The sequence below is a fragment of the Corvus cornix genome, chromosome 1A (genome assembly GCF_000738735.6).
Source record: "Corvus cornix cornix isolate S_Up_H32 chromosome 1A, ASM73873v5, whole genome shotgun sequence".
NCBI classification, from domain to species: Eukaryota; Metazoa; Chordata; class Aves; order Passeriformes; family Corvidae; genus Corvus; species Corvus cornix.
The window spans coordinates 52,552,149-52,567,219 of NC_047057.1; the positions used below are offsets into that span (position 1 = coordinate 52,552,149).

A 15,071-nucleotide genomic window follows, 5' to 3' on the forward strand; every position below is an offset into this window, starting at 1 on the left:
CCCTCAGAGCAGAACAGTGCATGTAGCCACCCAGGGCAGACTCAGACCTTGTGAAGTCACAGCTGACATCTCCCACAAAAGTCATGCCGGACGTGCAAGATCGTCTGCCTTCCACCATCTTCAGGAAGGCAGAGGGATCACTTCTAAATCCCAAAGATTTTTTTTTATTTCAGAGAGAATCCTTTAGAAATTGATGAGAATTTTGCTGGAGCTAGAAGGGAAGGAATTGCCTCTGCTTTCTGAGATAGTTTCCGGTTAAATAAGTAGCATTGCTACAGTTTTTCCGTAGGCCCTGTTCCACTAATGGAAGCAATAGCTGATTGCTTCACACAGTGCTGTAAGACCAGTATATTTTCCAAGAACAGAGTAGGTGGTGAAGAATAAATAGACTCTTTAGCTGTCTAAATTACTAAGTGCATGCTTTCATGTTTAGTGATAGGGCATCAAAGGCTATGGGTGGGTAAGGAAAACCCTGATTTTTTAAAGAGAGCACAGCACGTGCCTATTTCATGGTATGGGCAGGGGTAGCACCTGGTGGGGGAGGTGAAATAATAATAATAGAACCATAGCTTGTCTTGGGTTGGAAGAGACCTTTAAAGATCACCTAGTTCTAACTCCCCCACACCATGGGCAGGGACACCTGCTAGGTCAGGTTGCTCAGGGTCCTATTCAATAATCATCAGAAATAACTAACAAACCAGCTGCCATCTCCTGCATTGCTTGGCGATATTTCTTATCCAAATTTCAGGGCAAAATCAGCTCAGGTAGGATTGCTGCCAGGCACTGCCTAGCCCTGCAGATGATGCACTGTCAGCAGCTGCTGCTCAAGATCTAGCTTCCCAGGAGAGAGCTTCTGGTTTGCAGCATGAACATCTGAGCTCTCCTGGGATGCTTAAGCAAGTGTCATGTGGTCATGCAGTCCTCGCTGAAGTTGGGAGAAAACACTGTTTTCTTCACTCAGGCTTTTAGGGAGCTGTTGCTTTGCTCTTGCTGCAGGGACTTTGGCTTAGCTACACGACTGGTTTGGACCAGCTGGTGAGTATTTACAAACTAGCCTTGGAGTTGTTTTTTCAATCAGAAATTATAAACTCATGATGGGAGGAGATGGGAGAAACTACACAAGCTGCAGTAGTGGGAGGACAAGCTCAGTAATCCTACTCTTCAAATTCATTTGATTTTTACAAGTGCTATGCAGTGCTTTAGTGCTAATTGAAGAGATCCAAAGCAATTATCCTCTTTCAGAAATGAGACACTAACGATGGAGAGCTGAAGCAAGACAAGAGCAAGTGATTAAGCTGATGATAGTGAAGGACTTCTATACATTTGTTATCATGCAGTTTACATTATTTGTGTTTGCAATTTGGCCCTCTCTTGTCCTGGTTTTACATTTTTATTCCAATATGAAGGGATTTAACCAGGGTTTCTTATGCAACTCTTAGGAAAACACATGTGGATGTGCAGGGCCCGCCAGGAACATGTGAAGGTGATTCAATACTTTGATGAAGTTCAGTGATGATACCAGATTTTATAACCCCACCATTGGGACATGTTTGGTTACTGTTTTTGCACTGAAGTAGATAAGAAAGGGGACAGAACTCCTTGTGTCTAACCTGGCTTACTTATAAAAGATCATTCATACACTACTTTTGTACACATTATCTTCTTCTGGGCATCAACAACATTTTTTTGCTGTAATCAGCTCTGAAAGTGGGCTCCAGTGAGATTAGCAGTACTCACTTGAGTGGAGAGCTCTGTGTATCCTTCTATGTTAACAAGTAATAGGTTTTTCAGGTAGATTTAATTTTGAACAGTTGCTGTACTTACATTGTATATTACTGAACACCTCTGCAATCTGTATTTATATCACTGCACAGATCAGTCTCTCTCAAACGTGACCCAATGTAGCCTTTCCATGCTTTGTTTATATAGTTAGTGACTTGCTTAAAGTCCTTTAGAAAAAAACAGAGAAAGGAACTGGTCTTTCGGTCCACAAAACCCAAAGGTTAGTTTTCCTTTGTGTGCAGTCTTGAGTAATGTTTCATGTGTTTTAGAGAACTGACTGCTGTACTGCAACATGCAGGAATATCAGCTCTACCCTTCCACTCAAACCTGTGGAAAACACTGCATATGCAAGTGTCAGCACAGGCAGATTTTGGCTCGTCATCTTAAGAGGAAGAGGCCAGGGTGAGTGCCTCTGCAAAGCTGCAGGGAATAAACACTTCCTCAGCCTGCTTTATTTAACGCTGTCCATCCATGCCAGCCACCGAAATCTTGAAGCTAGGAAGTCATACTCTGGAGTTTGTTGTTTGGTTTGGTTTGGGTTTTTAACCAGTTCTGTGCCTCCATAGTGATGACAAAGAGATGCAGTTGTTATCAGGTGGCAAGAAAGTTTCAAACTTTCTGACCTTTATGATCCTGAGAGCACAAGCACTCTGTCAGGGCAAGAGCTGGAAATAAACCTAGCAGAGCAAGGCAGCCCTCCAGCTGTTACTCAGAGCTCTGTGCAGTTTGTTTTGGATTCTTCAGCTGATCTTGCAGTCTACTCTTGGGCACATCTTTTTGTTCTGTAAGTGCATACCCAGAGTAAAAGTGGCTTTTGTCTGTAAGCTTCAGTCATGTGGGACAGCACTACTTAGGTCTGACAATACATTTGTATACTGTCCTGGAGGGAGTAGGAATACTTTGCAATGCTGCTTCTATCATTACCTGTATCATTGTGTAAATACCCAAGTAGTGACTGCCCCCCTGTCCCACTAGTCAGGACACAGATGTGGAAAGGAGTCCTCCAGTGTGGCTCTCAGATAACATCTCTGTGAGGTTTTTAGGATGTCCCCATTTCTGCTCTGCCTGCTGCAATGCTTGTGCTCTCTGTAACCACTTATTCACGCCATACTTGTGTGTGTACCCAGCAAGAGCTCACATCAATGTGTGCAGCTTGAGCTCCTCTCACAGCACTCTGCTGAGGCTGCCCAGCTGCAGAGCTGCTACATGCTCCTCTTCCCCTCTTCTCCTTCCTTCTCTCTTTTCCTTGAGAAAGAACTTCTCAAAGCACAGAAGGAGAACCTAAAATAGCTGTGCAGATTCATCCTTCGTGTTCCCTGTTACAAAACTTTTCTGAGTGCCACCTTTTTCCTCCAAGAATGCTTTTTCATTTTTTCCCCCACTCATGGTGGCTACATACTCTCCAGGTCTTGAAAGGTTTAGTGGTCGGTTTCCTAAATAAGGCTGACCACTTTTGTAACCCTTGAAAGCTTTGTAATTCAGCTATTGATCAGCAGGGGAAGCAGAGCTCTCGAAGCTGCCCATGCTGGGCTCAGAGGTGCAGCATGGAGGTGTATCAGCTGAGCCTTGCAATATCTCTGCACTCTGAAAAATACAGCTTGTCTTCTGAAATGGGAAACCAAGGCACTGACACTGCGTGACCTTTCCCCAGACTGATGGCAGAAGACTCTGTTAAAATCATGCTGTGCTTTATTTCCATCTCTGGGCACAGCCCACTAGCCTGATCTCTGAGAACTTTGTCTGGGTCCAGGATCTAATCCAGTTCCCACACTCACGTATTGTATGCTCTGATGCTTTTTTGTCAAAGCCTAGTATCCCATGTTTGGAGCCAGTTATGGAGGGCTCCTACACCATGCAACTTCAGTACAAAGACTGGATAGGCAAGCAGGCAGAACTGGGAGAGAAGACAACTAGATAAAGGAGGGTTAGTGAAATAAGGTGATGATATAATTTATCACTAGCTTTTTAAAAGCTACTTTCTGATTTTAGAAGTGCACCTCTGGTGATGCAACTCTTTGTCAACACAGTGTCCCTACAGAGACAACATAAATTCATAAATGGCATTCAAAATCTATCCAGATCCTTTATTATAAGGGAGCTAAGCACCTACCCCCTGACTGTCCTGCAGAGCTTCTTGTGGGCCCCACAAATACATTTGGCTTGCATCTCCAGCCTGCAGCCATGCTAGAGCAGGATCTTATGGACATTTATGAGGTTGCAGCAGGAAAGCAGGCACTAGCAAGGTTACGAAGACTGGAGTGCTCAGTCCAGCTCTAGGATAGGGGATTGTACACTTACTGGGGTGAGAAGTGTGTGGATACATGGTGGGAGCAAAAGGGACATGTTCCTCAAGCCCACACATCTTTTCATGTGTCTCCATGTGATCAATACTAAAGATGTAAAAAAGTGAAGAAAAACATCTCCCACATAAGTTCAGCATGGTTTGAGTTGGCTATCACAGAGCTTGAGACAGACCCCTGCAGTGCTCCAGTTGAAGGTCTACCAATCCTCATTTTCTCTGTCTCTTTGGCAGGAATAGTCCAGCCAGTCAATCTCCCACCACTTCTACATCACGTGAAAGAATTGGCATCAAGCTGTCTTACAGCTGAGTCAGAAATCTTGTCAATCATGCCCAGAGTGCAGTAAAACATTGTCTTTCTCTTCCATCATCAAACTAAATCAGTAAGCGAGCTCAAATTCTTGGCTTAGTATTTTTTGCTACATGAGGTGGGCAAGTATGGTTAGAAAGCAAATGAACTACACAAAGGCAAATTACAGGTCTTATTTCTCCAGGTATCTGCTGTTCACACTATCAGGTTAAGTAAATCTCAAGTACATGATAAGGGGTTCCTTGCCATATGGGGAAAATCTGGGAAACTGGAATATGGTGGTGCCTGGAATGATGCAAGGGGAAGAAATGAGGCAGATGCAAATGGCAGAAAAGCTTAGATGGAATATATTAGTATTGCAGAGGGTTTAGAGGATTTTAGATATTTGAAGGAAGACTTTTTAACCCCTAGAAGCACAGAACATTTGGGAAAGAAATTGAATTTTTTTGGCATCTTAAAATGAATTAGAAGCATAGATGCAAGAATTATGAAGTTGTGTTTGAAGATTTGTTATTTGGAAATATGCAACAGATTTTTGTCTTATAAACATATCAAAAGTAATATAATTTGTGCTCCAAACAGAAGATCCTTCTTATCATTATCAGTTAACTAATAATTATCTATTTCATGTATATTATAATCTCTTACTTAATTGTTTCTTCCTGTTTCACAGCCTGTAGCACTTTTTTTTCCCACAGCATATCTAGTTTACTCTATGGTAATGAAATATTTTGTTTACAAGCATTTTTAATAATCAGTCTATTGTGGCAGAACTGGAATAGAATAGAAAGAAAATGGCACAGAAATGAGGAGGTGTTTGTGATCACAATCAAGACATGAGCCCCATTAGCACTGGGCAAGCTGCTGCAGTTTCCTCTGAGACTCTGGGAGTTGTCAGTCCCTGAGGCACCTCTTATCTGGATGAGCCCTAATGCATATTGGCAGGCCCTACATATTAAATACACCCAGCTTCTTGATTTTATTCAGATCAGCACTCTTCAAAGCAGCACGCCTCTCAGCTGAAGGAAATCCCTGCTCTATTAATGGCGTGTCTGGTGCCACTTTCACTCTTATCACCATGAAATCAGGACTTGTACAGTTGCTGCAGGACGCTTGGAGCATGTCTCACAACACACAACATGAACTGCATCAGATCCAAGACTGGGAAGGAAGAAGACAGGGCCTTCCGAGCCCTGATTGCTTCCTTCTTACAAGTTCATCCACTTAATACGCAGAGCATTTACCTCTACAAATTCTCTGGTTTGTACTGCTGTCTCCAGCTTTCCTTTACTACCACTGTGAGGAGCCACTTTGGCATGTGTGTAACTATCAGCCTTAATGGAATCATTAGTGTCGCTATTGCTTGGGGTAGGAATGACCACCGTACTCTTGGGAAACAAGAAATGGAGCCAGGATGCAAACTCAACTGACTTTCAGATGGAGATGGCTCTGTGGCAGTCAAGGATTAGACACACTGCCTGCTCCAGTTGAGCTGGGTCTGGCTTTGATGATAAGCAATTATTGATGTTGAACAGAGGCCATGAAAGGCTTCCATAAGCTCATTGACAAGAGCCTATTACCACTGAGACAGCACCACAGCTATTAGGTGCCAGTAGGATTTCCAAAGTGAGACTAAAATGAGGAAGTAATACATTGTTTCCAAGAAGTAGCACATCGTAATTTGTTCTTGGGGGATATTAAAGCCAGAGAGTATTATCATAATAGTCAGATTTATTTTTCACTAGAAAATTTTTCACTATTGTTCATGGCTTTAGTCATCTTCCCTTGCAATCTACGTGAAAGTCTGATGATCTTACAGCAACATTTTGTCACTTCAGATTGTTTTTCCCCATCTTCTTTTCCTCACTTGCCATTATGAAATAATAGGTAAAAGAGGAAGCAGACTAATTCATTAGCTGTGCAAATGAGGGTGTAGCTCTTGGGAAGTGGTCCCATCTGCACTTGGTTTGATATACACACCCCCACTATCTTCAGGAGATAAGGCAACCCCCCTACCACAAAACTGATACGTAGGAAGCCCTGGCAGCTTTGCGAAAGGAAGATACAAATAAGATTTGTGAAACCCAGACTTCCAGTTAAATAGCCACCCAAGCAAGCAGAGAGGATTTTTTTAAGCTCTACAGGAATGCAGCAATAAGAGGATGGAATTATTGCACCTTTATATGTTTCAGTGGCTTAATGAAGCATGTTGAACATTGTGATTAGCTTCTGACAAAGAGATGTCCTGCCATCTCTGACAATCTCTCTGTTTGAACAGAGAAATCGAATGCTCAAGAGACTGACTTCTTGTGAAAATCTACGGCAGGGTGGGTGGAACTAGATGATCTTTAAGATCCTTTCCAGCCCAGGCTATTCTCTGATTCTGGTGATCTGCTGTCTAACACATAGCAGGAGGCTTGGGCTCTGTGTAGGATTATTGTCCTGATAACTGTTTCTGCTCCCCTGCCCTGGCACTCCCTCCAGCTGCAGGCCCCTGACTTCTTGCAACTGCCTCAAAAGACACCCTATGGCTCTGCTGGTGTCAGTGGAATTTGTACTGTAGTTTTACATACTCTGGAAAATTTAAACCAGCGTCTACATTAGGGCTGTGTCCTGTTGCTGGTGTTTGGGAAAGCTGTCTGCAAACTGAAAACCAGCATGGAAACTCTGCTTCCCTCTGTTCTTTCAGCTGGCATACAGTCTTTTCAACTCTTATGCTTTTTGTAGGTGCTTCAGGTTTACAAAACGTGGAATATTTGGTGGGGTATCCTTTTCCTTTTCTTATTCTAACCCGTATTTTTGTAATTTCCTGATTTATGGAATTTCAGCTGTTGCTGAAAAATACCAAGAAATGTTTAAACATGTGAACCTCTTGAATCCAGGACTGTAGCAATTGAATCAAAAATCTAACAAAAATTCTAATCAATTTCAGAACAATTTGCTTTATTTTATTTTCCATTCTTCCCAAGAAATGCCAAGTTATGCCAAGCTTAGGAATGCTGAAGCCATTCAGGGTGAAACACTGAAAGCTTGACAGTAATAAATAATCTCTTGCTTTCCTCTTTTTCAAAATGTACTAGAAATGTGGGAAATACACTTTTTAAAAATATGCTCTATGTGGAAAGCCGTCCAGCTGGATTTTGAGTTTCCTAATACAGCTGCCCCTCCACAGAAGCTGACTCCCACGTTATGTCAGTATGCCTGAAGGCAGACAGGGATCCATGTGAATGTATTAAAACTTGAATGCATGCTGAAGGCTGTCTGCAAAATGGATGTGAGGGGTGTAAGTCAATGGTTGTTGCCAGGTGAGGAGCATCCCCTCACCTTCCCACCCACCGTGGGGCAGAAGGAAGTGTGCAGTCCCTTATGGTGAGGTGGGGGGATAATCCCTCCGCATTGTTTTTCCATCCTGCTGCCCCCAGCACTGCTCTGTTGAGGCTGTCATGAGCAGCAATCAGATGCAGGCTGGCATGGCCATATCAGTTCATTACCTGACAGCATGAGATAACAAGCTCAGGGGAAATCTAAGCACAGTTAATCGCTATCAGCCAGCTGAGCTGGGTTCCCTCCAGACGCTACCACACATCAGAAAATAACCCCACAAGAGGTTTAAGTGAACATTTTGTTCTTGTTTTCTAACACATGTCAACAGGTTTTCTGAGATAACTTGCATCTCCGTGGAGTATATCCTTGAGAGAGAGAAGGTAGGTGCCTGGCTGCTGTCAGTGTGCTGAGTGAGTAGATTGCATATCCTCCCTTGCTCTTCCAAAAATATCAGCCGGGAAGTTTAACTGCATGTTAGTAAGGGGCTGACAGTGCCAGCCTCTTGACTGTTGTTTTCAAGGTCAGCTCTAATTGACCTTCCTCTTGCCTCATTTAGTTGCTCACATTATTCCCTTCTGATTCCCTGATGGTGCTCACATTGTTGGGATTTCTGTGTGTTCCTGCATTGTCTTCTGGTTAAGCTGATTCCTCCTTACTTCCTCCCTTTCTGCTTGTGCCTTCTCCTCCTCCTCCTCTCCCCATCTCTCTTGCCTGCTCTCTTTCCTCAGGACTCACTCATTCTCCTGTGCCTTTCCTCACCCTGCAGTACAGACCAGATCCCCAGCCTGCAGCTCCCTGGTCCCAATGCTGTTTTCCCAGCTAGCTTTCAGGAGCAGCTGTTTCACTCAGCAGCAGATGACTCCTGCACTGTGAGAAGCAGCTGCTTGTCTTGCAACTTGAGGAACTCCACAGGAGCTGTTGCCTGGTCTGGAAGCAGCCCATGGGCTGTATTTCCAGCTGTGCAGGGAGCTCCCTTCCTGCAGGCAAGTTTGTGCCTGGCACTGCATTAAGTAGGTGATGTGTCTCCGTGTGAGCCAAAGGAACACTGGTGTACACAGGGAACGTACAGCTTGATGGTGTAGAGCCAGCAGCTCTCCTGCCTGTGGCTCTGGAGTGACAAAATACCACTCAGCAGATCGGTCTTGCTTCTGATGGAGGTGTAGGCTCCTGGCTTTGTTAAATTTGCAGCCAGGCTCACTTGCTGTGGTAGGATCTGTACGTGCACTGGGTGGATGCTGTGCTGCACGAAAGCTACAGAGCCAGATTTGGCCTGACAGGCTGAGCCCTCAGGAAGTCCACAGAGAGTTTCAAGCAGTAGGAAAATGAGGTCCTAACCTACTCAGCCTGTGCCTGGATGAAAACGCCTACTTCTGAAAGTTAAATAACAGTGAGTGATGCAGAAGCAGAATATGAGGTTTTCCAGTGAGCAAAGCAGGGCAAACTGCTGGCAGAAAACCTGCTGGTAGTTTGCACTGCTCCCATTGCAGAGATGATCTCCTCTGTGGCAACACTAATGGCAGCTGGCAAATCAATACAGCGAAGCCACCAACAACTTCATTTAAAAAAAAAAAAAAAAAAAAAAAAGATAAAATCTCTTTTAATTACATTAGCCAGATAATTAGAAAAATGTGTGTAATGAGCAGAGGACAGTCTGTGCCGTCACTCCGAGATACCCAAAGCTGAAGGTCCTGACAGGAACCCCAGAGTGGAGCCAGGCATTACTCTCTGCTGCAGCAGTGTCGTCCTGTTTGATTTCAACCTCCGCGTGCTTTGCCAGAGGGAGATTTCCCTGTGACATCAGTGCTTAGGTTTCCTCTCCCTCCTTCCCAAGCCAACGGCATGCAGCCCAGTCTTAGCAGATAGTGGAGGCTGCGCCAACCAGAGAGGGAAAGGCCAGACTAAGTGCCACATCCCAAACTCTCTAGACAAGAGAACTTTGCCAGCTCCCAGCATCTCCTGGGCAGCATCTTCTACTACAAAACCCCTGGTGGAAAAAAATGACAGGTCACTGCAAATATTGTTGTTTAAAAGGCTCCAGGAGGAGAGTGGTCATGGCCTTGCACTAAGTACGATAAATTATTTAGTGCGAGCACTGACCACAATTTGGGAAGCCCCGCTGCAGAGGAAACCTGTGTGCCTTCCATGCACGTCATGGGATACTTTGGCCCTGCCCAGCCTTGGGACACCCTAGCTCATGAGTGTCCATGCTGTTCTTCCCTCACTGCAGGGCACAGCAGAGACATTTGCCCATTTATCTACTTGCTGGTGCTTTGCAAGGTACCCATGTTCATTTGGAGAGTGCAAATCTCTCAGAGGAGGAAGCAGCTATGCAAGCACCTGGCAGTGGGGGAGAAACACCTTCACGAACATGCAAGTCCTTATGGACCCTGTCCCAAGGATAGTGGCTGGTGACAAGAGCCTTGTCCAGCCTCTATGGCTGGGGGCAGGTTCCCTCCCGTGGCTAAGAGCTGCCACAGCAGGAACCAGCAGCTCTGTGATGTTGTGCAAGTCGTGCAAAGAGCAGGTGTCTTGTGCTACAGATGCTTCTCCCAAGCCCAGTATCAAATTTATGCCCTACATCTCGCCAGTTTACACCAAGGCCTACAAAAGAGTACATGTCTAATTGCTGTACACAGTAATGGAATACTCATTTGGACCCCTTCTGATAGTAGACAAATCTCTGGGATGCTCCTCTTTAACCAGGACTGCACCTATTCTTGAGTGGACTGTCACTCAAGGGAGAGGATTTTTCTTTTTTGTGTTATGCAAGGAGAAAGCACAGGTTCCTGAGCAGAGGACAGTGCAGCACATTTTTACCTAGTCTGTGGTATATAAATCCCCTAAAACCTTTGTAGGCTGTATCACCCAAGTCATCCTGGACAGGTAACAGTGGACGGCTCTGTGCTGGCCCTCACCGTTCCTGCAGTAGGACAAGTGTTGTGTGGGTGTCTATATGAGGTGAGTAGCAAGCTCATAGTTCATGGGCACTCTCCATTACCTGCATTTTGGAACAATTGCTGCAGAACCAGTCAGTGCTACTAAAGTGCTCCCTGGTGTGTGTCTGCTGACGTTGTGCAGTCACCGGGTGCGCCAGGAGCAGGCGGGAAGTCAGCACAATACCCCGAGATACGTTATCGACTGTAAATGTGGCAGGAAGTCATTAAAGATTTCCTGAGCCGTTCCCTGGGAAAAGATCACCTCCAGGCTCCAGCAAAGCCAGAGGACTTGCACTGCCAGGGCTTAGAAATCAAAAGAAAAATTACTCTAATGAGCCAATGTCAGCAGCTCCAGCAGGGAGCCCTGTGCTCCAGATGGATCCTATGCCCATGGAGTTGGGGTGGTGATGGATGATGAGATCTGGGGACGTGTGCCAAGGGGCTCTTTGTAGCTTGCTCATCTGAGCCTCCCTAAGGGTTTGGGGGCTACGAGAGGTACGGACATGGACAGTCTGAATCCTTTGTGTGTAAAGTTTTGTAAATCCCTGTAGGTGAAAAATGAGAGCTTATTTTAAGAAAGCTGTTTGGTTGCACCATGAGCTCTCACCCACAGCTCCAGGAGGGAGATTCACAATGAGCTCTCTTAGACAACTGGCAAAAGACAGTTTTCTGCCATCAGGAGGCAATCAGAGTTTGGGACAAGAGGGTGAGCAGTAAGGGAGACAGAACCAGGTGAAGGCAAGCAGCTCCAGTATTTGTAGGGGGTCATTCAAAGAGACTTGAAGTCGGTCGGGCATAATTTAAACAATGATACCAAGAATGCATGTGGCTCATCTCACTTGATGTATGGAATAACTCTCATTTTTGTTGCTGCAAATATGTATATCTTGAAAAATATGTATGTTTTACCACCAATAATTTTGTTTTGGTTTTCCCCTAAATGTCACCAACCAAGACTTAAAGGTTGTCTTATCAGATAAAAATTTCTTGGGAAATCACTGTGGAAGTCTGTTTTCTGGGATGTCCTAAGGTGAAAATTTTTTAAACCATGAGATTATTTAACTGCTGAAATACTTAGTATTCTGGGTAAAAACAAAGTCATCACACCATGGTCAAGGGAGAAGAGTCAAATACTTATATTTTGCAGTGTTCATTTTCTCACTTGAAGAGATGAACAGAATAAAGAGATCTTTCTTATTAAAACAAAGTAAACAAACAAAAAACTCCCATAAACACCAACAAGAGAGGAAAAAATGCATCAAGATTAGACAGCCAAGCTTCTAGCGTGGAATACTGCGTAGCAACCAGCAGTCCTTTCTTCTCTTGTTGATTAACATACCTGTCTAAGAGACCAAAAGGGGTTTTCTTATCTCAGTCTCACAGCATATATCTGACATGTATGTCTTTGGTTCTCTTCCCACAGGAGAGAAAGAAAAAAAAGCTGAAAAAGTTAGACATATTTCTCCAGCAGGATTTCAAGGGAGAAAGCCTGCCTGCCTGGACTGTAAGGAGGTACCCAAAGGGACACAGGGACATCCTCCAGGACTGGTAACAGCACTGCTCAGCCTTGCTCTTGCTGAGGAAGTTTCCGCACAACACTGCAACCATGAATTTCCTCCGGCGGCGTCTCTCAGACAGTAGTTTCGTAGCAAACCTGCCCAATGGCTACATGATGGACTTGCAGCGCCCTGACAGCTCCACGAGCTCCCCAGTTTCTCCCGCCATGGAGAGGAAGCATCTGCAGCCACCCCAACCCCCGCACTCTTCCTCTACCGGCAGCAGCATCTTCAGCTCCATCTCCAGCGCCATGAAGCAAACCACGCAAGCGGCTGCAGGGCTGATCGATCACTCGGCCGGCCCCACGCCCCCCATGGCACAGAAACCCAAGATCCTCCTGGTGATCGATGACGCGCACACGGACTGGTGAGTCATCAGTGATCCCCCACTGAGTTCAGCTGCACATTCTCAGGGATCTGGGAATCACGGATAATCTGCAGGGGGTGCACAGATACTCTGACATCTGAGTCACCAGCTCTGGCCCCAGGCTGGTGTCTGTCAGATGACTTGCATGAACGGCAGAGTGGGTTTTTTCATAACTTTCTCGGTAAAAAATGTTCATTTGGTATTCATTGACCAGTTTCTTCATAACTTTAATATATGAACACGTTTGGGAGGTTCTTGGCTCAGCAGGCTTAGCCAAGCTGTCATATCTAGCAATGATCCTAAGAGATAACAGCTGAAGGTGTATTAATGATGTGGTTCAGGACCTTAATCCACTGTGCTGACTCTAAAAATTAAAAGTGACTCAATCTCTCCAGCTCTCCATCTCTCTTGAGCTTTTCTCTGTATGTAAATTTATACATAAATTATGGTAAGATAACCAAGCTTCCTACTACCTGTCAAGGGCCCTTCACCTGCTGAGCATAGCAACGACTATTGCCAAAGGAATCTCAGGCTCAGCTAAGCCTCAAATTTGTCTTGTTCATGCAGGTCTCTTTACATACAAAAGTTTGGAAGTTTGTTTCCTATGACATTGGGTAGCACAGTACACTTTCCAAAGGGTAAGACAGTTGTGGTCTTCTGAAATGCTAGAGAAATGACTTACTGCTTTTTGTATGCTCCTTTTCGAAGTCAGCTGGTTTAGAAAGCTTTAGGCAACCTGTCTGAGAGTCTTATCTGGGGGAAAAATCCAGAGAATGTGTTGAGGAGATGCTCTTGCTTCATCTGCCAGCTTGTCGCAAGACAAAAGAAGGAAAGAGTAGCCTAGGTAAGGGGGCAGCATTGAAGACTTCAAAATTAAAGAAGCTGGGTTACTGGGTCTTGGCCAAGGCATATTAGTTTATTTTTCTTTTCATCCCACACCACTCTTCGGTACAGCTGTCACCTTTGGTCTTCTCTGTTTAACTAGAAGAGTGGGGACAAGGTGAGACCTACCTTTTTAGGTGTATCTCCACAAATCAAGAGCTTAGCTCTTACCTTAAAAGAGACCACAACTGAGTACAAGTAGGTCAGGCATCTTCAACCAACTTGAAGTAAGAGAGGGAAAACAGTGGGATTTTTCTCAAAGCAAGAACAACGTCTTAACCGAGTGGGAAAGTCCCTGATAAGGTTGTCACCATGAATGTTTCCCTGGCCTAGTGTCTTTCATCACAGTAGCAGCCCCTCAGTGCCAGCTCGTTCAGTCGGCAACACCAGTCTTGCTCAAGCAGACCTGATCTCTCTTTCCTGGGCGCACCACGAGCCTCCCGCATGCTGATGCTCACTAACCGCTGGCTCTGTGAAGTGCTTTTGCAGTTCCTTGGAGATGCTGCCAGGTGGCAGTCCCTTAACACAGCATCCTCGGTCTGGGATGGGAGTGCCTTTGTTGCACAGCTCTAGCATCTGGGGCTTAGCCAGCACTGTGTAGCGCAAACACTGCGATCAGAGAGGAAAGCCCCAGCTCAAAGGCCGGTCTAGTTTTCCCTCGAGATTAATGGTGCTGAGGGTAGTCGGGGCAGGGGAAAGGACAAGGAGGGGTTGGACCCTGCTGCAGTGTTTTCGTGTTTTAAAATACACATACTTCATTTGAATCCCTGCCTTTACATTTCCCAGCTGCGGTTCTGTCATGCAGACTTTGTGGTCTGTGAGCTGTGCTTGCTGAGGAAGCAGCAGCTGGGATATATAAAGAGGAAGTATGGCTACCCATGCTGTCCTCACTCCTCCACTCCTGTAAGCACTCCATGCATCCTGCTGTCTTGGCTATCCCTCTCCTGTCTATAACTGAGCAGTTTCTAGGAACTATGGGATACCCCTTTCATTTATCCCAGCTCTCTGACTCAACCCACAAGTTTGCAGGTATCAAATGCTGCTTGCAAAGGCTCCCTGCCTTTACTTTCTCTAAGGCTGTGAGGACACTGAACAAAATTAGTGTATGAATTCATTATCATACCCTGATGTATGTATGACATGAAAAACAAGGAAAGAACATTACTAACCCTTCCCTGCCATGGCTCTTTGCAGCATGAACAGAAATACATGTCTGGAAACTTCCCCAGATTAAAGGCAGCAGTACATGGTCCATTCTGAGAGAACATACCAATGCAACCACTCCAGCGGGCCAGGAGTGCTTCTTGCTGGTTGATTTTTGTGTCTCCAGGAAACTCAGTGAGACCCTTGAGAGCAGCACTGAAGAGCAGTGGCTCCATGGCTCCATGGATGTTTACTTTTGGTAAGGTACTTCTGAGCAATGCTAGCCACCTTCGTGGTCTCAGCCAGGGTGTTATGTGAGTTCAGGCTGAGCAGCCTCAGGAAGCAGTGTTTGCCTTGTGAGAGCCCAGCTGATGAAGCTGATTATCCAGGGATTCTGACTATCCACTCTGCATCATGTACAGAAACAGTCCCAACTTTGGAAAGTGAACAACAGCACATTGTTACTTCTGTG

At 45.1% G+C, this 15,071-nt stretch overlaps 1 protein-coding gene across 2 annotated transcripts in view; it reads left to right on the forward strand.

The window, feature by feature from the left end:
* Positions 1-15,071, forward strand: part of SYN3 (synapsin III) — a 189,067-nt gene that overhangs the window by 6,634 nt on the left and 167,362 nt on the right. The window contains exons 2-3 of one of the 2 annotated variants that reach the window (XM_010410495.4): positions 8,044-8,095; positions 12,075-12,574. In XM_010410495.4, coding sequence (XP_010408797.1) covers positions 12,258-12,574 — 317 coding nt within the window. In that variant the 5' untranslated portion in view covers positions 8,044-8,095; positions 12,075-12,257. The remainder of the gene's footprint in view (positions 1-8,043; positions 8,096-12,074; positions 12,575-15,071) is intronic. The other variant, XM_010410494.4, reaches the window with a different exon arrangement.